Genomic DNA, 22,743 nt, shown 5'->3' on the forward strand with positions numbered 1-22,743 from the left:
ACATGGAGTTTTACAAAGCAAATTAGAAAAACTCTTATTTTAAAAATGTAGCAGTTTCATTACAGGATTAAATTGCCATCCATTGTTCCTTTAATTACTAATTGTAAGTATCTCGTTATTGTGACATATCTGTATATCGTTACGGCATTTAATGCCAAGTTAAGTCTGGTGTTACTTTCAAGTTTTGACCGTTTACTATTGCAACTATACATATTTGCCTTTTTCTTACAATCTGCAGATCCTTATACGGAGGGCTATAAGAACGAGCATTTCATCTGCAGTTATTCACTTGTGCTTAGCAATCGGGAAAATTTTGAATCCACGAGCAATAAAATATCCAATAAAAAGCAAGTCTAAAGCACTGAACTTTTACAGAGATAAGTTTCATGTTTAATGAGGATTTCTGCAAAAAAATGTAATGCTACGCTATTAGACATATCACATGGGTTGAAAAGTCCCGGGCCTAACAAAGAAAACACGTTTTTTTTAATATTCAAAATCAGCTTTATTCATCAATGTGATTCCCATCAAGAAAAACGCTATCATTCCAGCGCCACTCTAACATTTCAATACCACTTTTGTCGAACGAGTAATCTTTTGCCTTAAAATAGATCTCAGTTTCAGCGATAACCTCTTCTTTCGAGCGAAATTTCTTACCGGCGAGCATTTTTTTAAGCCTGCGAACAGGCAGTAGTAGCTGGGAGCCAAATTTGGCGAATACAGAGGATGTGGGAGCAATTCGAAATTCAATTCATGCAGTTTTGCAATTGTTTTTCTATCATCAACACGTTCTTGTTTTTGGTCAACAGTGAACAAACGTGGCAGCCACTTTGAACAAAGCTTTCTCATAGTCAAGAGATCATGAAATATAAAGCCAACTCGTACTTTTGATATCTTCAACTAACGCAACTTCACTTTTCGATCATTCAAAGCTATTTTGTGGATTTTTTTATGTTTTCTGGTGTTACCACCTCATTTGGACCTCCACTGCGTTATGCATCATCGGTGTCTCTACGATCACATTTGAAGTCAGCAAAGCATCGTTTTATTGTCGGAGCGGAGCGGAGTCTCCATAACACCTCTCAAGCCATTGCCGTACTTAAGCGGTATTTTTGCCCATCAAACAGCAGTGTAAAAGTAAAACACGAAATTTTTTTTGATCCATTGTTGTGAATATGACAAAAGTAGCGTCACTCTTAGCACAATAACTCACGAACTAATAAATAAAATATCATGAAATTTTAACAGCTGTCTGTTTAAAGTTAATACTAACTAAAAAAGAGGTAAATGTTATAGAACTACATACATATATAAGTTAGGCCCGGGACTTTTCAGCTCATGTGTTAAAATACAACGAAATTCGAACTGATCAGCTCTTGAAAAACGCCGTTTTTGTGTTGACATGTCGTTTTCTTTAAATTATTTTTAACCAACAGGTCCTTTACGTTCTATTAATGTTTCATTGGCAATGCTGACTTGATCTAAAAAGCAAATGTTGTGCACTTATAGAATGTATCTACATATAAATATTGCAACGACTAAGCGCAAATCTCTATTTTCCTTCAAATTAAATCAACAGGATCTGGGCTTTGTTTTAAGTATTCCGAATGAATTTTCGATACTAATTCTTGTAGAAGAGTAAAACAAATTATTTACGTGTTTTCTTCATTTTCATACTGCCAAGTCAGAAGTTTTACATCAGTGTTGCTAACACCCGTAATACAGTGTGGGACAACCCAAGCAAGCACTTTTGTGATTGCTTAACCCAGCATGGTTTGAGGGAGTAAATAGTGGATACCAGCAAATCTCCCCCAAAAATCATTGCCGGATGCAGCGAAGGCGAAAAAGCATTTCTGCCAAGAATTCTATTAATTTCTTCAGTTCTTCCATTTTACTTAAATTCTCTAAATTTTCTTAAAAAAAATTGCAAAATCAAGCATTAGCATTTACTGTCTTTGCGCTAGGAAAACCCTGCTTTACCCACGACCATTTATATGTCGGATGTCCAAGACTGGGAAATTCGAACCAATTTTTAAATGCTGCACGATTTGAGCAAAAATAACTATGTATATATAGTTTATTAAGGGAAGCTAGACTTAATAAAAAGAAAAAGTTACTACAGCGGGAAACATCCTATTTTTAACAATGATACTGTACTTGATTAAAAAAAATTTTTTTGGAAAAAGTTTAATAATTCAGACTTGTGGGTCATATTGGCTTTAGTTTTGTTTGCTTCAATGTTTTCGTAACATTGCTTGCGTCACTGCTCACACCATTTGATAGATTAGATTAGATTCTTTGTGAGGTTTACACTTCGACTTTATGGTATTTTGTGCTCTCTACTCATCACAGTACCTCATCCAGGTCCAGTGCCCTTATTAAACCCAGGGTGGAGCTGGATTGGATTGAGCGTATGTGCTTTTCCTCCCATTTGCCATTTGGTGTTTTCATACTCTACGGCCAATATCGAACTGATGTTTCAAATCCATTTAAGATAGACGAAAATGAAATTAGTTTGTTAGTTAAGAATTACATTGTAAGTGATTTTTAAGATGGGCACAACTCGGGCACCGCATATTTGTCCCAAGACGTGAGAGATGATGCTGAAACACAACCTTTTGTTTTGTGTTTATAGAAATACTTCAGTGGTCTACAAATTTCAAAAAATCGATTTTTTGTTTTTTCGATATTTCTCGAATATAGTAACTTAAGAATGTACTATGTACTGTGAAATTTGCATGCGGAAATTCCATTAGTATAGCTTCTACAGCCCATTAACTAGGTAGAGAGCGGTCCGCGCGCTTGTGCCTCAAACTTTAAACTCATTTATTTCGAAATGACTTTTCTCGGCCTGGTGTTGTGAAAAAAAAACTATTCAACCGAATCGTCTGAAATTTTAATATATTCTTCATAACATCAACGGCTATCACCCGCACTACAATCATATAATATTATTATTTCAATTATTTCGTATTTTTTTGGTTAAAAAACTGAAAAAACCGCGATTTTTAGAGTGTCAAATTCAAACCGCGCCATTTTCTAATTTTTTTTTTATTCTAGTACGGGACATAGCTACAGTCATACTGTTTAATAATTTCTTTGGTTTTTGTGTTTCAGATAAATAGAAGAGCCAAAATGGACAATACCATCCAGGTCCAATTTTTCGGTTGGGTCAACTTCAGCGCAATTTTTAAAATTATTAAAATAATTTTTTTTTTATTTTTGTATGTAAAATAAGTTAATTAAAAGACCCAAAAAATTTATATATCATTTTTCCTTTGTTTTTATTGTAAAAACAAATTCCTGAAAATACACTAAAATTTCGACCACCTTTACCAAACGAATAATCGAAACATCCGTATCCCGCTGCTTGTCCATTTATTTTTCATTCTCTTCATTCATAATTAGATACATTTTTTCCCCCTACCTGTATTTGATTTATTTTTTATTGCGCTGTTCTTTCTTCTGTTATTGCCAACAACTTTTCCGCTCCAAAAATTATTAATCCTTTGTCAGTTTTATTGTTATTTATCCAGCCATTTGAAAAATAAAATTATTAAATATGACGAATTCTCAAAGGGAACTTATGATATGCATGAGTGGGATAAATTTGATATTGGTTATCGCTACAATGGTGAATGCATCGAAGAATTGTGGAACGCTAAATATGGCCCTTGACCTAAAGGAAATAGCCCTCTGTGCTTTTATGGGCATTGAGGGTGCATTTGATAACGTGAACTTTCAAGCAATAGAACGGGCACTCTCCAATAAGGATAATCACAGCCTGTCTGGGGCAAGTTATCCTAAGTGTTACAACCGCAAAAGGATGCCCACTATAGCCATTGCTCTGGCCTATCCTGGCAGACGATTTGGTACAAACCCTTAACAATAAAGGATATAAAACAATAGGGTATGCAGATGACATTTCTGTAATAAGTAAAGGCAACCACGAAAGGACCGTAAAGGACTTAATGCAGGAAGCCTTAAATATAAGCTGGGAGTGGTATAGAAAAGAGGGATTATCAATCAACCCTCTCAAAATCACTACTATCCCATTTGCCAGAAAAAGGGTTCTAAATATACCCACCCTGGGAATAAATGGAATAGACGTACCTCTAAAGGAAGAGGTTAAATATCTAGGAATTATCTTGAATAAAGAACTCACTTGGGAGGACCACCTCAACTCAGTAATAAAAAAGGCATCGGAAACCCTTTGGATAACAAAACAACTCTTAAGTAAATCCTGGAGTCTGAAACCACAATTTTCTTGCGGAGTTTTTCGCCACAATGGAAACAGTGGAAATCATATCCTAAAGAGGGTTCGAGAAAGTAAAAATTAAAATGCTTTCGGACGGCCAATCGGTTCTAAAAGCCTTGAATAGCTTCACATTCAAGTCAAAAATCCTAATAGAGTGTAACAATGCACTCAACAAACTGGCCACTCATAATCAGGTCTCACTGATTTGGGTACCAGGACATGAGGAATACGAAGAAAACGATAATGCAGACTTTTATGCCAAAAAAGGGGCAGAAGGGCTATTTATTGGGCCAACCCCATTTTTCGGCTTTAACAAAAATAATTTAAATAGGAAACAAAAAAATGGATGCAAAATAAAATCAGGAAACACTGAAACGGCACAAGCGTCCTTAATGACTCCAAAAAGTTTTTGAACTTCAATGCCAACAGGGCAAAATCCTAAATCCTAGATTAAAATAGCCTCAGATTACTCTGTGGAGCACTTACAGGTCACTTTGCCTGTAATAAACACTTTAAAAAAATAGGATTATCTAGCACAAGATCATGCAGGTTCTGCTGAGATTAAGATGAGTCTATGGAACACTTAATCACTAACTGTGAGGCATTAGGCCACAGTAGACGCAGAATCCTGTGCTCGTACCTACTAGAGGAGGAAGACCTACAATTGTTGGGTCGATTCCTCGGTATATTAAATAATTATAATTAAGTAACAATAGATTAATCTGGTCGCAGTGCATAAAGGTCTTAGCCTAACCCGTACAGCAATTACCATTACCATCGTCGGTCGATTTTCTCCATAACAGTGCCTCTCTAATTGTTCAATTGGATTACCTATTCGCACTAAAATAAATGGCGTATTTTTTAAGTATGTCAGTCCTTGTATTTATTTACTAAAAATCGCAAATAAATACTACGCTATCAAAATCGTGCAGAGATGCTCAGAAAAGCTTATGCCATCAGGCCAGTTTGACATTTGTAAAACAGACTTGTTCGCAAAAATAAGAGCCGATTGCAGATTAAGAATGTCAGTTCTGTGATGTGTTATCGGATGAATTAACCAAAGACGATAGACTAAATTCTTTTAGACACAAGTTTTTTGATCCAAATTTGTTTTTCCTTTTCTCCCATGATTTCACCCATAGGGTCTTTAGAAATAGACTGTGCAGCTTATCCATAAAAGTGAGTATCTCGTACTATAGAGTATATTAGAGTGGAACTGCATATCAAGAACCATGTCTCTTTACACTGAACGATATCGAATTGAAACATTTAAATTTAAGTAATCTTGGACAAAATTTTGAGCCTCCCTTGCCGCAACTTAACACTGTCATGATGAGTGTGTTCCATGCTACTGCCGCACTTTCGCGCTGTCAAATAAAATTGTTTTTCCGGACGCCTGATGACAAAAAAAAAATACTTTTTACTACACGAACAGCTAAAAAACAAATCATTTTTCATTGAACCAAAGCAACGCACATCAACAATGAAAAACTATGCGCCACGCGATGTGTAAAATGTGTGTAGAACAAGTGCGAGTAGATTTTTGGTATTTACTCGTATTGGCAATGCACAAAGCGCCAAACATTTAATCCGATCTTCAAAATGTCGTTCTAAGCTATTTGCGGCGAACATCACACCCACCAAAACCAATACAAGAAAAACCAAAAGAAACACTTGGGTTTAACGCCTCGTTCTGTTGCTCTCACTCTTTCTTTCCCGCTCTCTCTCTCCCTCGGTCAGAACCTTGTGCGGGTGCGTGTATTTGCCTCCTGGCAGCGTCTTCGGTAATTCAATGGTACACATCTAAGCGTTTTTAAGCATCTCAGGAGCTCAGCTCAAAAGATTCGCTTGTTGTCTGACATGGCCTGCGGGAATTTCGTTATTGTGGCAACAATCGGCACACAATACAAATATTCATACACTCACACAGGCACACACGCCACCCACAAATAGATGCCGAAAAATCCGCAAGAAAAGAAAATAACGCGCGACACAAGCAAGCTCAGCCAGTTGCGTTGAATGTTAGGTAAAAGGCGAGAACGTCGCGTTGGGCTATATATTTTGTGGCGCGCGCTCATACATTTCGGTGGCGTTAAAGGAGCAAAATAAATGTGGATAGGATGAGTTGTGGTGTGTTGAGGCTAAGTGAGCGACAGGAATAGGGGGGGTGGGAGGCAAGTGAGCTAAATTTGCTAGATTTATGACCAAAAATCTGCGAACAAGCATACAATAGTAACTACAACCGAAACGTGTGTCGTTAGCAAGTTTGTATGTGTGTATGCGTGCGTGCGTGCGTGCGTGCGTGCGTGCAATCACGCTCAGGGCGTCGGGAATGGCATTGGCGGTTATTGCGGCTGTCGCCACTGCTGTGCGCAAAACTGAGTTTGCCGTACTGGTACTGGTTTATAATAATTTTCTTTTTTTATTTCCTTCACTCCAGTTGAATCCTTGAGTTGTCGCTCACAAATCCGCCCATAATCCGGACTTGATTCATGCAGACGCATCACAATGGACAAGCCGCACTGGCGAGCATGACAATTGTGCAAGTACTGCTATGGCTGAGAAGACGGCAACAGAACGGGTATTCCATGTCGGTTGTTTAACCAGTTGGAAGGATTCTTTTTTCCATCAACTTTGTCTATCGTCGTGAGCGCGCTTGTGAGAATTTTCGTGTGTATATGTGTGTATGTATGCTTGCGCGCGCGCGTTTTCGCGTCACTTTACCTCTTTTTTGACGTACACCTCTTTTCCCCACCATCCGCCGCCACATCTGCTATTATGCGTTTTCTTTTTCATTTACGCTTTTCACGCCCTGTTTCCTGTGCGTTCTCGTTCTTCTTCAAAATCGAGCAATGTACTTAGCCGTGGGTACTTATGTATTTTCGAATTCCCACAAGCATGTTACTATGAATACAATCAAGAGGCGACAAACACTGGTTGCAGCACGCCGCTAAGACGAAGTATTTAAGGCAGACTAGATGTGTGTGCGTGTTGCGTATCGGCTGCAACATAGTATGTCACCAAGTGGATGGGTTTAAGAATTGTATGCGCCACGAAAAAAAAGTTTCCTATTAATTTTGAATAGCGAATTTATATAAGTACACATGCCCACAAACATGCATGTTTACTAGAAAATAGCAGTCTGATTTTCATTCTGCTGTTTCGCTTTCGACATTTTCGACAACTATGAAGACATTGAGAGGACATTTTAAGGATGTTAAGCTGTATTTGCGATAAGAGAAAGTTGCTGCCAAAGCACTTAAAAATTGTACGCGACACATGCATGCATACAAAAAGTCAGCTACAGAGCGAGGAAGACAGCATGAGGAGGAGGAGAACAAAATGAAAGTTGGAAAGCACAAAAAAAAAATGTTACAAAAAAATTGCAAATTTCTTTAGAGAAAAAACCCCAAAAATGTACTATGTGCATTTTTATACCCAATGCACATAAAGGCTGGGTGTAAAAGGTGACATAAAATTAATCACCCTGTCGGCGTATGGTATGTTTGTTGCATATGACGTCGTGCGCAATCTCGCAGTATTCAAAAGACAAGCAATGGAGCGCTAGATTGCGCAAGAATTGGATTTAAATTTCTTGCACAAATAAGCGATCAACGGAGTTGGCGCAGCGTGAATATAGACGTCGATTTCCTAATCGTGCAGCGCCATCTGGACAAAAATTTCGGCACTTCGTTGCTCGACTGGAACCACATGAGATCTAGCAGAGCGCGACTGCTATCGGTCTGGCCGTTCAACCGAGAATATCACGGCTGTGGCTGCCGATGTCACTAAGAGCGATGAAACATCAATTAGATGATGGGCCATGCGAACAGGCATCATCAGATGGACCGTGCGCAAATTTTAGTGAAAGAATTACAAATGTTTCCATACAAAGTGCACACCGTGTATCAATTAATCCATCTTGAATTTTAACCGCGATTCGAGGTCGAAAATCATCATCAATCATCATCAGAACCGCGGAGCATTTTCACTTAAGCAGTTACGTCAATAAGCAAAGTTTTCGTTTTTGTGGTACTGAAAATCAACGTGTAATGCACGAAGAACCATTACAATCACTCAAAGCCATTGTTTGGTGCGGCGCTCACGCGAGAGAAGTGAATGGGCCAGTTTTATTTGAGGACGTCATCGCCAACACGGTCACAGTTACTGGAGATTACTACATTCTGAGCGGAGATTGGTGAGCATGTATAAGTAGTTTCAACAAGACGGTGTAACCGCAAACACAGCACTGACCACAATCTATATTGTGAAGGAAGCGTTTCCTGGCCGCGTATTCTCCCGTTTTGACGGTTTGGCTTGGCCTGAAAGATCGCCCGATTTAACCATTCCAGATTTTTTTTTTGGGGCTACTTGAAGTCACGGGTTTATAGGTATCAACAAGTTTGAGATAAACGAAGCCCTAAAGGAAAATATTCGACAGGAATGGGAACGATTATCACCGGAAATCTTGCGGAAAGTCATGGAGAAATTCGATTAAGCGGCCTCAAATGTTTATTAACATTGTGGCTGCCGCCCTTGTTTACAGATGCTATCTTTACCTTTTAAGAGGAAAAATTGCAAAGTTCCAGATAAAGATTTGCATTACTCAAAATAATTTTTTTTTATTTAGTGAAAAAGTTATTCAAAAACCAAATTGGAAATTAACTTTTCTCTACTGTGAATCTATCACAGCTCACGTGGGCTAGATCCTTTCTCATCGCTTACCATATCTATTGCACAGCACAACATAAAGTTATAAATTTTTCACCAGAGTGTGTCACCGTGTGTTACGCCAGCCTATAGGCCTGAGATTTATTATTTGCTTCATAAGTTAGGGTTCAGTGTTTCGTAGGGTCATCATATTATTTTAGTTAAGCATTCATTTTTGATAAATGCTGGCGCAGAGACAGTTTTTCCTGAATCAAATATTAATCCCTTCGTTAACTTGGACCGGAAGAAAGTGAGAGGAATTGCAATTCCAAAGCATTTGACTTTGTACACTACGAACTTTTAACCCTGAAGCTCAAGAACTTATTTCATTTTCAACTTCAGTCTTAGCTCTGGCAAATATCAGAGTAACCGATTACAAGCAGTATGTGCCGGTAAGACCATATCCATAGTGAGAGGTCCAATTCTTGGCCCTCTTTTGTTTGTGCTGTGTATTAATGATTTGTTCAGTGTGAGCTTATATAGTGATGCCCATGTATATGCCAATGATGTTCAATTTTACCTATGTTACTTGTCCCTTTAACTGCATTGACATTTGCATTAGCAATTTGAATTCCGATTTGAGACTTATACCTGTAAGCAGATGGCCTTCAGATTAATCCTTAATACTGATAAATCAAAATTCATCGCTATATACAGGACATATTTCAAGCTTGACTGCTACGTTGCTACCACCACTTCATGTTTTCATCGGAAGGAATCCAGCGGCACAACTTCTTTGGCCCGGAGCCCATTCTGCAACTCCCTTCTGCAGCCATCAAAGCCACGGTTAGAAAACAGGTTACTTTATCCCACAAGTGAGCCTGGTAGCTGAGAGAGGCGGCAGATGGACAAAACTGATGTTACCTGTAATGTCCGACCGACTATCGCAGATCCTCCTATCATTAAGCAGAAGGGACTGTTGGCGGGCAACTTTCTATTGGCGAAACGCATAGAACAGGTACGCATCTTAGACAGTGCACTCCTCCCAGCATGTGGCGGGCCACTTTCTGTGCATCTGGCTTGAGGTCTTTGGCACTGACGTCTTAAGAAGCCACCACTTTGGCTCCTTGGCACCACAAGATCTACGCAGATTTATTTGGAGGTCAAGTAGATTTAAAGGTAATTAAAAAGGGAATCTGAGTGTAGTACAAAGGACTTAATATTGTCCGAGTGATGTACTTGCTAGTCTGTCCCGACAAAAAAAATAACACTGTGATTAAATACGTGGACTCTGTTAAAAAATTGGGGTTACATTTAATAGAACTTTGAAATTGATTAACCACATTTTTATTGTCATAGGTATCTTAAGCAGATATCTCTAAAATCGACATATGTTTTCAAAACCTTGCCGTTCGCTAAACTTAGTCCCGTCTCTGTCTCTGTTCTCTGTCCGTCTTTGGAATATTTTACTGCTAAAAATTAAGTGTATAAAAGAGAACGTGCGCTTCAGAACTTCGATACTTTGCCAAATATTGCTGAACGCACTCAAGTAATTTCTCATTCTTTAACACTACTCAATCCCTACCTCTACTATTAACACACTATTATTTTTAATTTGATCTCTTTTTTAATACTTTTTACAACTTCAACTTTTTTGCTACTTCTGCTTTTAAATCACTACTGCAATTTTAATATTAATTTTATATTAGTTATTAATTTTTGAAATCCAATAATTAAATATGTAATCTCTTCTTAAGGTCAATCATTGTAAAAATACGCAATGGTTCTATGTTTGACTTAAACAAAATAAGAAATACAATCCAATAGACCTAACTGAGCGCAAATAGATTAGGCAGACTTTGCGTAATAAATGACAACTGAGCTTAAGTGTACGAGGAGCCAGTTACTCTTTTCTGAGAGGTACTCTGCGTTAAATAACTTTAGCTCAGGGAGCTACTGATAGGTTTTAACCACTTGTTTGTCTCTTATTTAATTTTAATAACTTCCTTAAGAAAATATATTTTATTCTCCTGAAAAAAAAAAACATTTTAGTCCAGGTTATAAATAGTAAAAAAATCAATAAATCAAAATTGCAAACTTTTTAGAAGGAATCTTAAAAAAAAATAAAAAAAAAGTTATGGTCTAAGAAATTTTACAATCGGGTGTTTTTTAGCTGCATAAGAACTATCGCTATAGATAACCATGGCTGGACAGCTGAGAACGGCAAACTGTATTGACATTTCTGTTCAGTAAAGCTTGGCAAGTCATCATGAATCATTTAACGCCAAACCGACGCTTCCAAATGGTGTAAATTTACTTTGAAAAAAAAGCTCTGTATGCTAAGTTCACAAAGAGCATTGACAGCATCATCGGCCCATTTGTTCGAAATGGGGAAAGTGTTGCCGTTACCGAGAATGGTGAGCACTGTCGCGCCATGCTGACTAAGTGTGTATGTGTTTTCAAAAATTAATCAGCGAATTAATCGAAGACATTTGGTTTCAACAAGACGACGCTCCTTACCATATAGCGATTGTATTGCAATATTCAAACCACCATTACGGCATACGGCCAGATAAAAAGTAAGCAAACGTTTAATTGATTTTATGGACCGTGCGGGTGTTATATTAAAAAAAAAATAAATTTAAAATAGTTCATTGCAACAATAGTTCTGTTTTGTATTATCATTATGGGTTCTCAGGCTCCGATTTAAATGCTCTACACAATCAGGACAAAAATTGTAAAAATTTAACGCAATTTTTGAAGCGCATCATATTTACACTTTATCATATCAGAACTCTATAAACCACGAAATTTTTAGCAATTTTTTTTTTAACATGCACAAAGCTTTAAACTCTAAGTTATATCGTTCTAAAGTAAATAAGAAAGAATTAAATTGTAAAAACTTAGCAAGAAGCGCTTGCGCTACACCTATTCCACGCAGTTTGTTAATTTTTTGTAAGTACTATTTAATCTGAATTTATCGCATTCGCTCTTACCCTCCTCAAGCTACGCACACCTTTGCTGCGCTGGTAATATTTTACTAGAGCAACGAAAATATTGAAAATAAATATAGCGAAGCCTGCTACGTAAACTCAATGCAACTTCACGTGCGAACTCACGAAAAGCCGCATAAAATACTTTTCAGCTTTCGATTGTTTATGTTTTTGTTTAAGTGCAACAAAAGTGGCTTATGCGGTAGCTTAACGCAATGCTTCTGGGTAAGAGTATTTCGCTGAATTCCAATTATTATGGTCTTGTTGCATTTTCCTTTAGTACTAACATTCAGTTACTACTTTGTACGCTTGTGTGAGTGTGTGTGTGGGTATGTGAATATGTCATTTCAGCGCGTCGTGCAGTTTGAAGTAAAAGTTGAGAATATTCTTCACAATCCAAATGCGATGCATTTTTTTTGTTATGCGCGTTAAGCGAGAAGTTTTCAAAAGACATGTACAGCGGTGTGTGTGCGTGTGTGCTACTACCAGGAGCTTTGTTCAGTTAAGTTTCTATTTTTGGCTCATTTAAGTCAAGTTAACTGAAGTATCGATTTTGAATAATTAATTTTTAGGCTACGTAAATGAGCTTGAAGCGATTTGTTGAAGTGAAACCTTTTAGGTGTCGATGGACGAGCGAGAATGGAGAGTAAAATTTCAAGGCCATGCAACGTTTTGGGCATTTTCGTTCTGCGAGAGAGAAAAAAGGTATAACGTAGAGGAAAAGGAGAGAGAGAGCTATACCTTATATGTATATATCTTAGATAAACTTGAGGCTATTTTTTCTGAGTTTTTCCTTGAGGTTTCTAATTTCTAGTGAGAAATAACACTGCCTACTTTTTGACGCTTGTTTGTTGTTGCAAACTTGTAGGAAATCTACTTTTGGTGCCTACTTTTTGGCGTTATATTTCCTCGGTGCCTACTGTTAGGGGCATTTTTCGGTCCCAATTTTTTTGGCGTTTTTGTTTTTTGGTGCCTACGTTTTGACGCTTATTTCCGTTTCCTTACTAATGCTTGTGCGTACTCTAAAGTGCTATCTATTCCGGCGTCGGTTTTATTGGTATTGCCGTGCGGTAATTTGTGCCGTCGCTGCTGTACTGGAATCACTGCGTTTGTGCGGGTTAGAAACGCTCGGTATAGTGCGCGTTGTTGCCACGGTTTGTGTCCGGCGTCTACCTACACCGGTCGATCCCTCACCGTTTTTTGTAAATTTTGTCTATTTGTATTCTCTGCAAATGTTGTGAATTTATTTAGATATATATTTTTCTCTATCATTCTCTCTCGGGTCTCTCCCTCTTTCTTTGTCTGCCTTGAAAGTTTGACTTCTGTTATGTGTACTACGCTGCACGCACTTTTTTTTTGCAATTTAATTGTGTTACTGATTAGTGATTTGTTGGTGTCGGATTGAGCTTCTTATGCAACTTTATGTAATATAGGTACTTTTAAGGCAATATTGAGTGCTAATTAAGTTTTGCAGAGGCCTTAAGTGGCAAACATAGGAAAATAGGTAAAGGGAAGCAAAGGGAGCACAGGCAGTGAAACAATTTCTTTAACCCTGGGAGTTATTCGCTATATTTATTTTCAATTTCTTAACCCTGGGGGCATCTGTTTACTTTTCAAAGGTTTTGGTTCGACTATTATTAGAAAATTGATTTACATTTATGGTTTCAAGACTAATAATAGTAACTTGAGATTAAAATACCTGAAGCGTTAAGAGTAAAACATTCTAATAGAAGTTAAGGGTAGATTTCTGATCTAAACGAATTTCTTTTAAAAGACCCCCAATCATTATTTATAGCTTGTTTAAGAAAATCAGAAAATCCATGCTTGCTTTTCATACGAATCGAATTATTTAAGGGACAGAGAAACCTGAAGTAAGAAAAGCACGGTCTAATAGCTAGAAAGGTGCGTTGCGGCGTATGGATAACGCGTCTAATTTTCATGACTATTTCCACACTCTACATGTGTTGTGACACAGGGCGTATGAGTGATGCGCTTATACCAAAAAGTCTTCCAAAAGTCGCGCCTAGCGTTGTATTCAAATAAAACATGTAAAAGTTTAGATTCTTTCAGGTTTCACTATTTTTATAATAAATACGGCTCTTAGCTATCGTATTTGAATCATGAATGCCTGATTGTTGAGATCGTCGTGTTATCGATGTGAACGGTTGTTCAACAACACTTTCCGCTGCAGCAGCAATATTTTCAACAAAGCGTTCAATGTTTGGTCTGCTCGTCTTTTTTCTATTCTCGACAGAACCCGTTTCGAGAAATCCATACACCAACTTTTGAACTGTCGACTCATTTGGACAATTATTTCTACCAAAAAACCTCGAATTTTGTAATATGTCGTTCTTAAAGTAATCATTTTCAAAACAAGTTTCAGCAATTTTAAAGCATTGTTTTGTCGGCTAAAATTGTACATCAGTTTACTTGATAAATGCCAAAGATGATGCAAAAAAGGTACCATCTGGGACTGTTCACTAGTGACATCTAGGTGACTCCTAGAAATAAGTATACTTCCAGCTAAGAAAGCATTTCCACATCGTTTCCATTGGCCCTAGAACAGTTTTTTCACTTGTGTTAATTTTACGTTCTTTTAAATAAATTTTGTCCTATTATTTAAAATCGTCCAAAAAACACCTGTCTACCAGTCGCATTAGAAAAATTGTAAATTATCAAATCGAGAATGATATGAGAATGAATATTATTAGAAGAAATGACCAATTTCATAAAACACATACAGTCTGTGTCAGAAGAAAAGAACCGGTTTTTTTCTTGTGACTTCAAGATATATTTCGTTCTGCCCTTTGCTGCATGATAGTCCCACTCAAGGGCTACGACGCCAGTGCTAACTCAGGTTAGTGTCGTTCGAAACTTTCCCGTACACGCAACCAAACAAAAATGAGTGAGAAGTAGACAAAGCGTTTTGAGGCAGTATTTTTATGCACGCAATCGAAAGGGCCTCAATTATCTTACGCCGCGGCTGCAAAAGTGATTAAAAAATCAAAAAAGTTTGTTGTGATGTGGAATCAGCGGTATAAAGCGTACAAAAATGTTGATGACTATTCCGAGTGCGGCTTGAATCGAATGACGACGAAAAAACAGGATAAAGAGATCGTCCAACTTTTTAAGCGGGACCTTTCTTTGCGACTACGCCAAGCACGATCAGTTCTTGTTAAAAAAGGAATAGATGTGAGTATCAACACCATCGAACGACGACTGCCGGAGGCGAATATATACCACCGTCCCACATCATCAAAACCACTGCTCTCAGAAAAACACATTGAGAATCAACAAAACAAGAAAATGGCGTCACAGCATTGGACTGGCCTTCTCAGTCCCCAAACGCCAACCCCATTGTAAATGTGTGGAAAATTATGAAAACGCAGCTTGTCAAAAAGATAGTCCAAGATTTAAAGCACTTGTGCGTCAAGTTCGCAAAATTTGGTGCTCTTTGTCGACGAGCTACGCAGAAAAGCTTCAAAGCATGCCGAGAAGGTGTCAGGCTATACATACTTTTATGTGAAACAAAAATTTTAATATATATATTTTAAACTTCATGATTAATCGCGGTTCCTTTTTTCTGACACAGACTGTGCTTATACATATTTTATCACATCATGGAGCAAATAACTGTGAAAGGCGTTAAACAGTACTCGTTTTTTTTCGAATGTATTTAGGTTATTTATAAAATATCAACATGAACTTACTTGAGGCATGTATCCGATACGCGGCCCTGGCACTCCGGAACCTCTGGAACCTGGCCGTCCACCGAGTACCCATATCTCGCCGGAATTCAAGCGACGTCTGCCTACGATGCAAGAAAGTAGCGTTGTTTTACCGCAACCTGAAGCGCCCAAAAGGCCATAACTGGAAGAGAAAGATTGAGATTAATGATGATGTTTTTACTGCCAAGCTAATTTTTTACTAAGTAAAAATAATAAAATGGGCTCACAAATTAAAAAAAAAAATTTCCTATTAACTTACACCCCAAGGGGCAATCAAAATAGCACATGAGGAAGTCAATATGGGCGCGAGATTAGAGCGCGCATATAATAAATTTGAGTTTCTTGCTTTTCACGGAAGGTCTGAACTATTTTGTTGTACACACAAAAGCCGGTCAAATATTTTAATGAAAATCTTCTAGGATATGCAAGGATAAAAACTATAAAGAATATTTTTCAGTTTTTTGCACAGGGTAGCATGGAAACTAATTTTTAGGATTGTGTGTACTCTCCTCTTTCATTCAACACAAATATTTTCATGCCTCGTACAATTTTGGAATTACTCGGTTTTTTTTTAAGATCCTTGAAAATGAAAATCAGACGTTATGTAAAAGAACTAAAAAGGCAAATTCAATATATTTTCGTATATCGATTTCGATGTTTTCATTTTCAACAAAAATATTTGAATTTTGTAGCACGGTGTTATCCGTTTATGCGATTCGCCGAAAATGTACAATATGCCAAAAATGTTTACCCAACGTCTTAGCTGGGGATAGATAAAAGTTTAGCAGATAAACCATTGAGAAGCTCCGCTATTTTTTGTCTGGTCGCTGTGATGTGCCATATTTTTCTCAAAACTGAGTTTTTGAAATCGGTTCTTAAAAAATAATGAAGTAACAGCTTGAAAGAGGTTTTTTTCGAACTGAAATTGAAATTTTTATTTTTTTATTTTTAGTTCTTAATCCAATTTTAATTTTATACACAAATTAAGGACATTCCACTAACTTTTCATTCCAAGAATTCTTAGAAAAAATTTTGATATGCAGTTCTAAAGGCTAATAAATTCTAGAGCAATAAAGTGTAAATCTAAAGTCGCTTAAAAATTCCCTATATTTCTTATAATTTTTTTTCTTTTATTAAAAAATTTCTTTAAAAATCAGTAACTTTCTTAAAAATCTAGAAACAAATGGTCAACTCAACCGAAGCGGCCGGCCAGCTAACATCGATCGCAGATGAACGAGAAATTCGTCGCCTGGCTGCTCAAAAAGAAATGCTAAACAAGCCTTAATGTGGCGTGCTAATAGTCTTGGTACCGGCTCCCGCAAACAATATTTAAGTGTTCCGTCCTCGAACAAAATTTGATGTATTCGTCTATCGGTGACCTTCCTTGCAAGAAATCAAACACCATTTAAGTCTTAAGGCTTGTTTAGCATTTAAAATTTGGACTAAGGAATTCCGAAACGTTGTATTTTAGGACGAAAAAAAGTTCAACTTAGATGGTCCAGATGGTTGCCAGAAATATTGGCGGGACCTTAGGTAACCACGCAAAACGGCAAACGCGTCATAAGCGGAACTACAGTGGTGGGTCTTTGATGATTTGGGCCGCTTTCGGACATGGTGAAAAGTCTCCAATTTGTTTTATTCCGACAAGAACCAACGCAGAATTCTGTGTTGAAATATTAGAGAATGTTTTCATTGAGTTTGCGGGAAACATATACGGAGACCACAGGGTTTTCCCGCCAGACAACGCCTCAATCCATACGACTCGTTTAACTAGGGCCTTCCTATCGGCAAGAAAAATTTCAGTTCTGGATTGGCCAGCACTAAGTTCCAATTTAAACCCAATTGAGGACCTCTGGGGAATATTGTCGGCCCGTATTTATAAAAATTATCGGCAGTTTGAGACCATCAAAGACCTGAAAGGTGCTTGAGTGGAGGAGTAGGATAAGATAAGAGATTTCACTTTTCAAAACTTGACAGACTCTATGCCTAAACGTATAAATGATGTCCTTTCTCGAAATGGAAAACATATTAATTATTAGAAAATCGAAAGTTATATAAACGTTGAAAAAAAGTGTAAAGAAAGGCCAATGCACATATACTTATTTCATAAGAAGTTATTTTAATTTCTTTTTTAATTTAATAAGTTTAGTTATGTTGAATTTTTGTTGTATAATTTTTTGCTCCTATTTTTTCTGAATATATATTAAAATTATTGGTTGAACCTTTCCTCACTTCTTTATAGTTTTTCATATGAAAATACCCTTGCACATATACTTATTTCTGTGAGGTAGGTAGAAACCATATAACACCAAGTTTGAAACTTTATACAAAACTTAGAAACATTTTTTTATTCCAATTCTACGTTTTCAATAGAATTTCTAAGAAAACATTTTTTTAGGTGCAGTCTTAGATCTTATTAAATTTTAACACAAAAAACTGCATATCTGAAGTAGCTGCAAATGCCTTAATTTTTTCTATAATTTTTTATCTTCACGGTGTTACAAATTTTTTTTCATACAACAAAATTATCGTATTTTTATTTGCAAATATATCTGCAACTAAAATTAATTTGGTGTTTTTTGTTTATTTTACATAAAGTTGCATTATTTCGGCAACACCAAGGAACTTTATTCCGAAAGGTCATAAAAAATGTGATTCACATGGCTGAAATTTAAAATTTTTTAAATAAAAATCCATATATTTGCCAAATGTTGAACTTCCAATTGTAAACATTTTTAAATCAAATTTCTCGTTTTTCATATTAGAAAAAATATGGTTTTTGAACCATCCAGTTTTAGCTTATCAAGTTCTAAAAACTTACACATAGTCTAACTTCTATCTGGAGTTCACCAATAAGACATACAATTTTCAGCTAACACAATTCAACAGCCAGTTTTGAAGCGCATTAATTCCAATTAAGGAAAAAAGTACTAGGGTTATGTAGTAAAGTGCCCAAAAGCTTTTTGCATTCCCAAAGGCATTTTTATATAGCCTAATTAATTTTTATATCACGTACCTAAACGCTTTGGAAAAAGTGGAAAGAACATTTGAAATACTCACTTAAACGAAATACCTAGTTGACGCACGTATAGCAGAATTGCACGCGAAATATTTCTGTAGAATATTTCAACCCATTAACTTCCTTGAAATTGGTTCGTTTTGCCTTTTTCATAGAAAATTTTTAAAAACAATGCATTTGTAATTTCGATAGAGGCTAGAAACTTATCCCTCGAAAAATTTCATTAGGACTTTTCTCAGATAAAATTTACATCAAAAGAAAACAAAATTCTACAGAAACTAAAATAGCAACTAATTCGCCAGTTATATTGTACTTAAGGGATGCTAAATTTTTTCTTTCTTCCAAAGGCATCAACCTTGCGAATGCACAACGCTGTTATCTAAGTAAGTAATTTCATTTTTTGTTAGATTTGTTTTCGACCGAATGCTTGCACCACCAGCAAATTTCTCCAAGTATTGCATTGACTTTTTTAATATTAGTTCAATAAGAAATGGTCCATAATATCAGGTCAGTCCATAATTTCGTGCGTTTCTTAAAGGCTGTTTTAAAATAAAAAAAATGTTGAAAGTATTTATTAGACAATAATATATTTTCCTTCATTATTTACAATGTCTTTCAAACGTTCAAGCAAATTTTTAATTCCCTGCTCAAAAAATTTGTTGTTCTTGGAGCCAAAATACGCTTCGATATCCCTTTTTATAGCTTCTTTTGCGGAGTAGTTCTTGTTACTCACATGGGATTGAAGTCCACGGAAAAGGTGGTAATTACAAGGTGCAATATCCGGACAGTATGGTAGGTGGGCATTAGCTCCCATCCGAGTTCGTTCAACTTGCCTAATGTTTGCCTTGCGGTATGAGGTCTTGCGTTGTCGTGGTGAAACAAAACTTTGCGTCTATTCACTAAATACGGTCGATTTTTTTTAAGTGCCTCATTCAGGTTTGATAACTCAATGAATAATCAGCAGTTATCGTGTTGTTTGGTTACAGAAGTTCTTAATAAACTATACCGGCCATATCCCACCAAATAAACAGGAGAATCTTCTTGGGGTGAAGGCCATCTCTAGGGGTCGGTTCTGATGTTTCATCTAACTATTAGCGTTTGCGAACAGGATTATTGTAAAGGACCCATTTTTCATCACCAGTAACGATACAGTTCAAAAAACTTTCATTTTCAAGTCGTTGCAGCAGTTGAGAACACACATTCACTCTCTGCTGAAAGTTGGCGACGGAAAGTCTATGCGGAACCCATTTTCCCAGCCTTGAGACCTTTCCCCACTGAACCAGGTGCCTGTGAACTGTTCCATGCGATGAATTTCACCTCTGAGCTATCATATCGACTGTGAAATTAGGCCCAGCTCCCACGAGTTCGAGCCAAGCGTCGGAGTTAAAGACTTCAGGAAAACACAGATCTGTACGATTTTTTCTTCCTTTATGTTTTATATGCGATGGCTTCTTCTTCTTCTTCTTAATTGGCGCTATAACCGCTTAAGCGATTTTGGCCGAGTTTAACAAAGCGCGCCAGTCGTTTCTTTCTGGTGCTAACCATTTGGGCACACCTAGTGAAGCCAAGTACTTCTTCACCTGATCTTTCCAACGCAGAGGAGATCTTCCTCTTCCTCTGCTAACACCAGCTGGTACCGCATCGAATACTTTCAAAGCCGGGGCGTTTGTATCCACTCGGACAACATGACCCAGCCAGCACAGCCGCTGGATCTTTATTCGCTGCGCTATGTCTATGTCGTCGTAAAGCTCATACAGCTCATCGTTCCATCGCCTGCGATATTCGCCGTTGCCAACGTGCAAAGGTCCAAAAATCTTACGCAGAATCTTTTTCTCGAACACTCCAAGCGTCGCTTCATCGGATGTTGTCATCGTCCAAGCTTCTCCGCCATACGTTAGGACGGGCATGGTGAGAGTCTTGTAGAGTGTTAGAGTATGCGATGGCTTACCAATGTATTTTTGTGCGCTGAACACGATTCTGTGGTCCACAAGTGCGATGGAGAAAAATGGTTGTGGAAAAATACTCAAAAATTATTTTTCACTACAAGCTGTATTCAAAAATAATTCAGGCGTACAATATAAAGCCCACAGAAGCACATTCCAAGAAACGGAACTAAAATACATTTGAATAGAAGGGCTTTAATACTTTAAGGTTTCGTGATTACATTCAAATTGCAAACTAAGCTCAACTCGGGAGTTTTTGGAGCCGCTGATTACAAATTAGATGTGAGTTTTGCGAAATTCAAAATGCTCATAGTAAAATAAATTTGATAACCTTAGCTCAACTTCTTTATCTCGTTCAATTCCTAACCGCTAGAAGGCCGTAAGCGACAAAAAGTAAAATTTTTAGTAAACGATTTTTTTCAGTAAAATTGAGCACTTAAGCCGAAATTGCATTCGCCACAACTTCGTATTGGTACTTCGAAGGTCTTTAAAATTCGAGCACCCAGCACATGGCAGTAAGTTATCGATTTGCATCAAAAACAGAAAATCAAACATTTGATCGATTAAGCCCTTTAGCGGTTAGCGCTCGAATGAAATCAAAAAGCTAAACTAAGCTCATCAAACTGAGTTTTCTGAGATTTTTTAAGTCACTGGCTACGACCATTTTGAATTTTGAAAAGCAAGGGCCATAACAAATTCTTTCATCCTAAATTGTTGCACGGTGCAATCATCAACATTTTTTTGTTTGTTGCCTTAGCGGTACTTTATATTTATTTTTCACCTCTTTTCTCCTACTTTCAAATATCTGTATATGCGTTTTTCGGTATTGGCTTTAGCACTTCCAGCGCATTTTGATTACAGCTTCAATAGTCTCAAAAAGGCTACTCCAAAATCATTTTTTAATTTCTAGGGAAATTGAAAATCACACGTGGCAAGATCTAGCGGGTACGATAACTGACTAAAGATTTATGGATTTATTTACTTTAAATTTCTTCATCTTGTTTGCTCGATGCGAAGAAGCGTTGCCGTTGCATAGAAGCCTCTGAGTATTCTCTCACAATTCTAGTAAATTCTTAAGGTGCCTCGCATGCAGACGGCAGAAGAGGATGACATAAAAATATTTGCTGTTTGCCTAACGAATTCATGCACAGCAAAGCGAGTATCACTTCAAACCTATTTCTGAGTATGAATTTGGTTCAATACAGCGAAGCATCAACTAGAGTATGACCTGCTTTAACATTGTTTTCCCTATCTTTTTCTTGTGTTTTTGACATTACCGAGTTACTAGGGTTTGGTTGGTTGGTTGCTTAAAGTGGAGACCCATCTATTTTGTTGTCACATCATCGATAACAACTTGTTTAATGTTATTTACCACATGACTATTTCCAGTATGTGCGCTTCAAGAACCTTATTAGGTTGTTGACGTCTAAGCCGGACAATTTTTCGAGACTCTCGTGGTTTGCCCAGGGTTGACACTCTCTCCTTCCATAAGGCAGGGCATTCATAGAGGAAATGGAGGCTACTATTGGCATTTTCAATTATTTCGCGCATGGTATTTTGCAGCGCAACCGCGAAAATCATGTGTGTACAGAATGCAGATAAATACGCCAGATTCGTCCTAGCTCTGTCTAGCAAGAAGAGCAGAACTATCGTAGATATACTGACAGGCCCCAATTTGTTAGCGGCACACGCATACAAGATGAGAGTTGCAAACAACGATAACCGCAGATTTTGCAATAAACTGGAATAGAGGGGAACTCTTAAACACCTTCTATGTTCTTGGTCATCATTAGCTAGATCCCGAATTAAATATTTAGGAGCTCTACAATATGAGTGGCTAGAATGTCTCTCGGCGTTAGAGCTTCAAAACTTCCTTAGATTCGCAAAAGACGCAGACGTATTACAAGATGTTTACTACAAGAAAACGTAAGAGTCAAGCTCCATCTGGTACCACTAAGAACCAATGGGTCTATGTGATGACTTTCAGCCAGCCAGGTAAACCTAACCTAATCTGGCAACAAAATTTCAGTCATACTCTTTGCTTAATTAAATACAAAATTTCCGAAACTCACAGACTAAAAGAAACAGAAGCTCAGAAATGACACATAAACAATAGATGACCTTCTATTTATCTATCCATCTCCCACGTGCA

The 22,743-nt window shown here is 37.2% G+C and overlaps 1 protein-coding gene across 3 annotated transcripts in view; it reads right to left on the bottom strand.

Moving 5' to 3' along the window:
• The window catches only part of LOC128869817 (ABC transporter G family member 20), a 275,425-nt gene that overhangs the window by 29,640 nt on the left and 223,042 nt on the right, over positions 1-22,743 (bottom strand). For all 3 annotated transcript variants that reach the window (XM_054112429.1, XM_054112424.1, XM_054112421.1), the window contains exon 5: positions 15,612-15,771. In XM_054112429.1, coding sequence (XP_053968404.1) covers positions 15,612-15,771 — 160 coding nt within the window. The remainder of the gene's footprint in view (positions 1-15,611; positions 15,772-22,743) is intronic.

The sequence above is a fragment of the Anastrepha ludens genome, chromosome 2 (genome assembly GCF_028408465.1).
Source record: "Anastrepha ludens isolate Willacy chromosome 2, idAnaLude1.1, whole genome shotgun sequence".
NCBI lineage: Eukaryota > Metazoa > Arthropoda > Insecta > Diptera > Tephritidae > Anastrepha > Anastrepha ludens.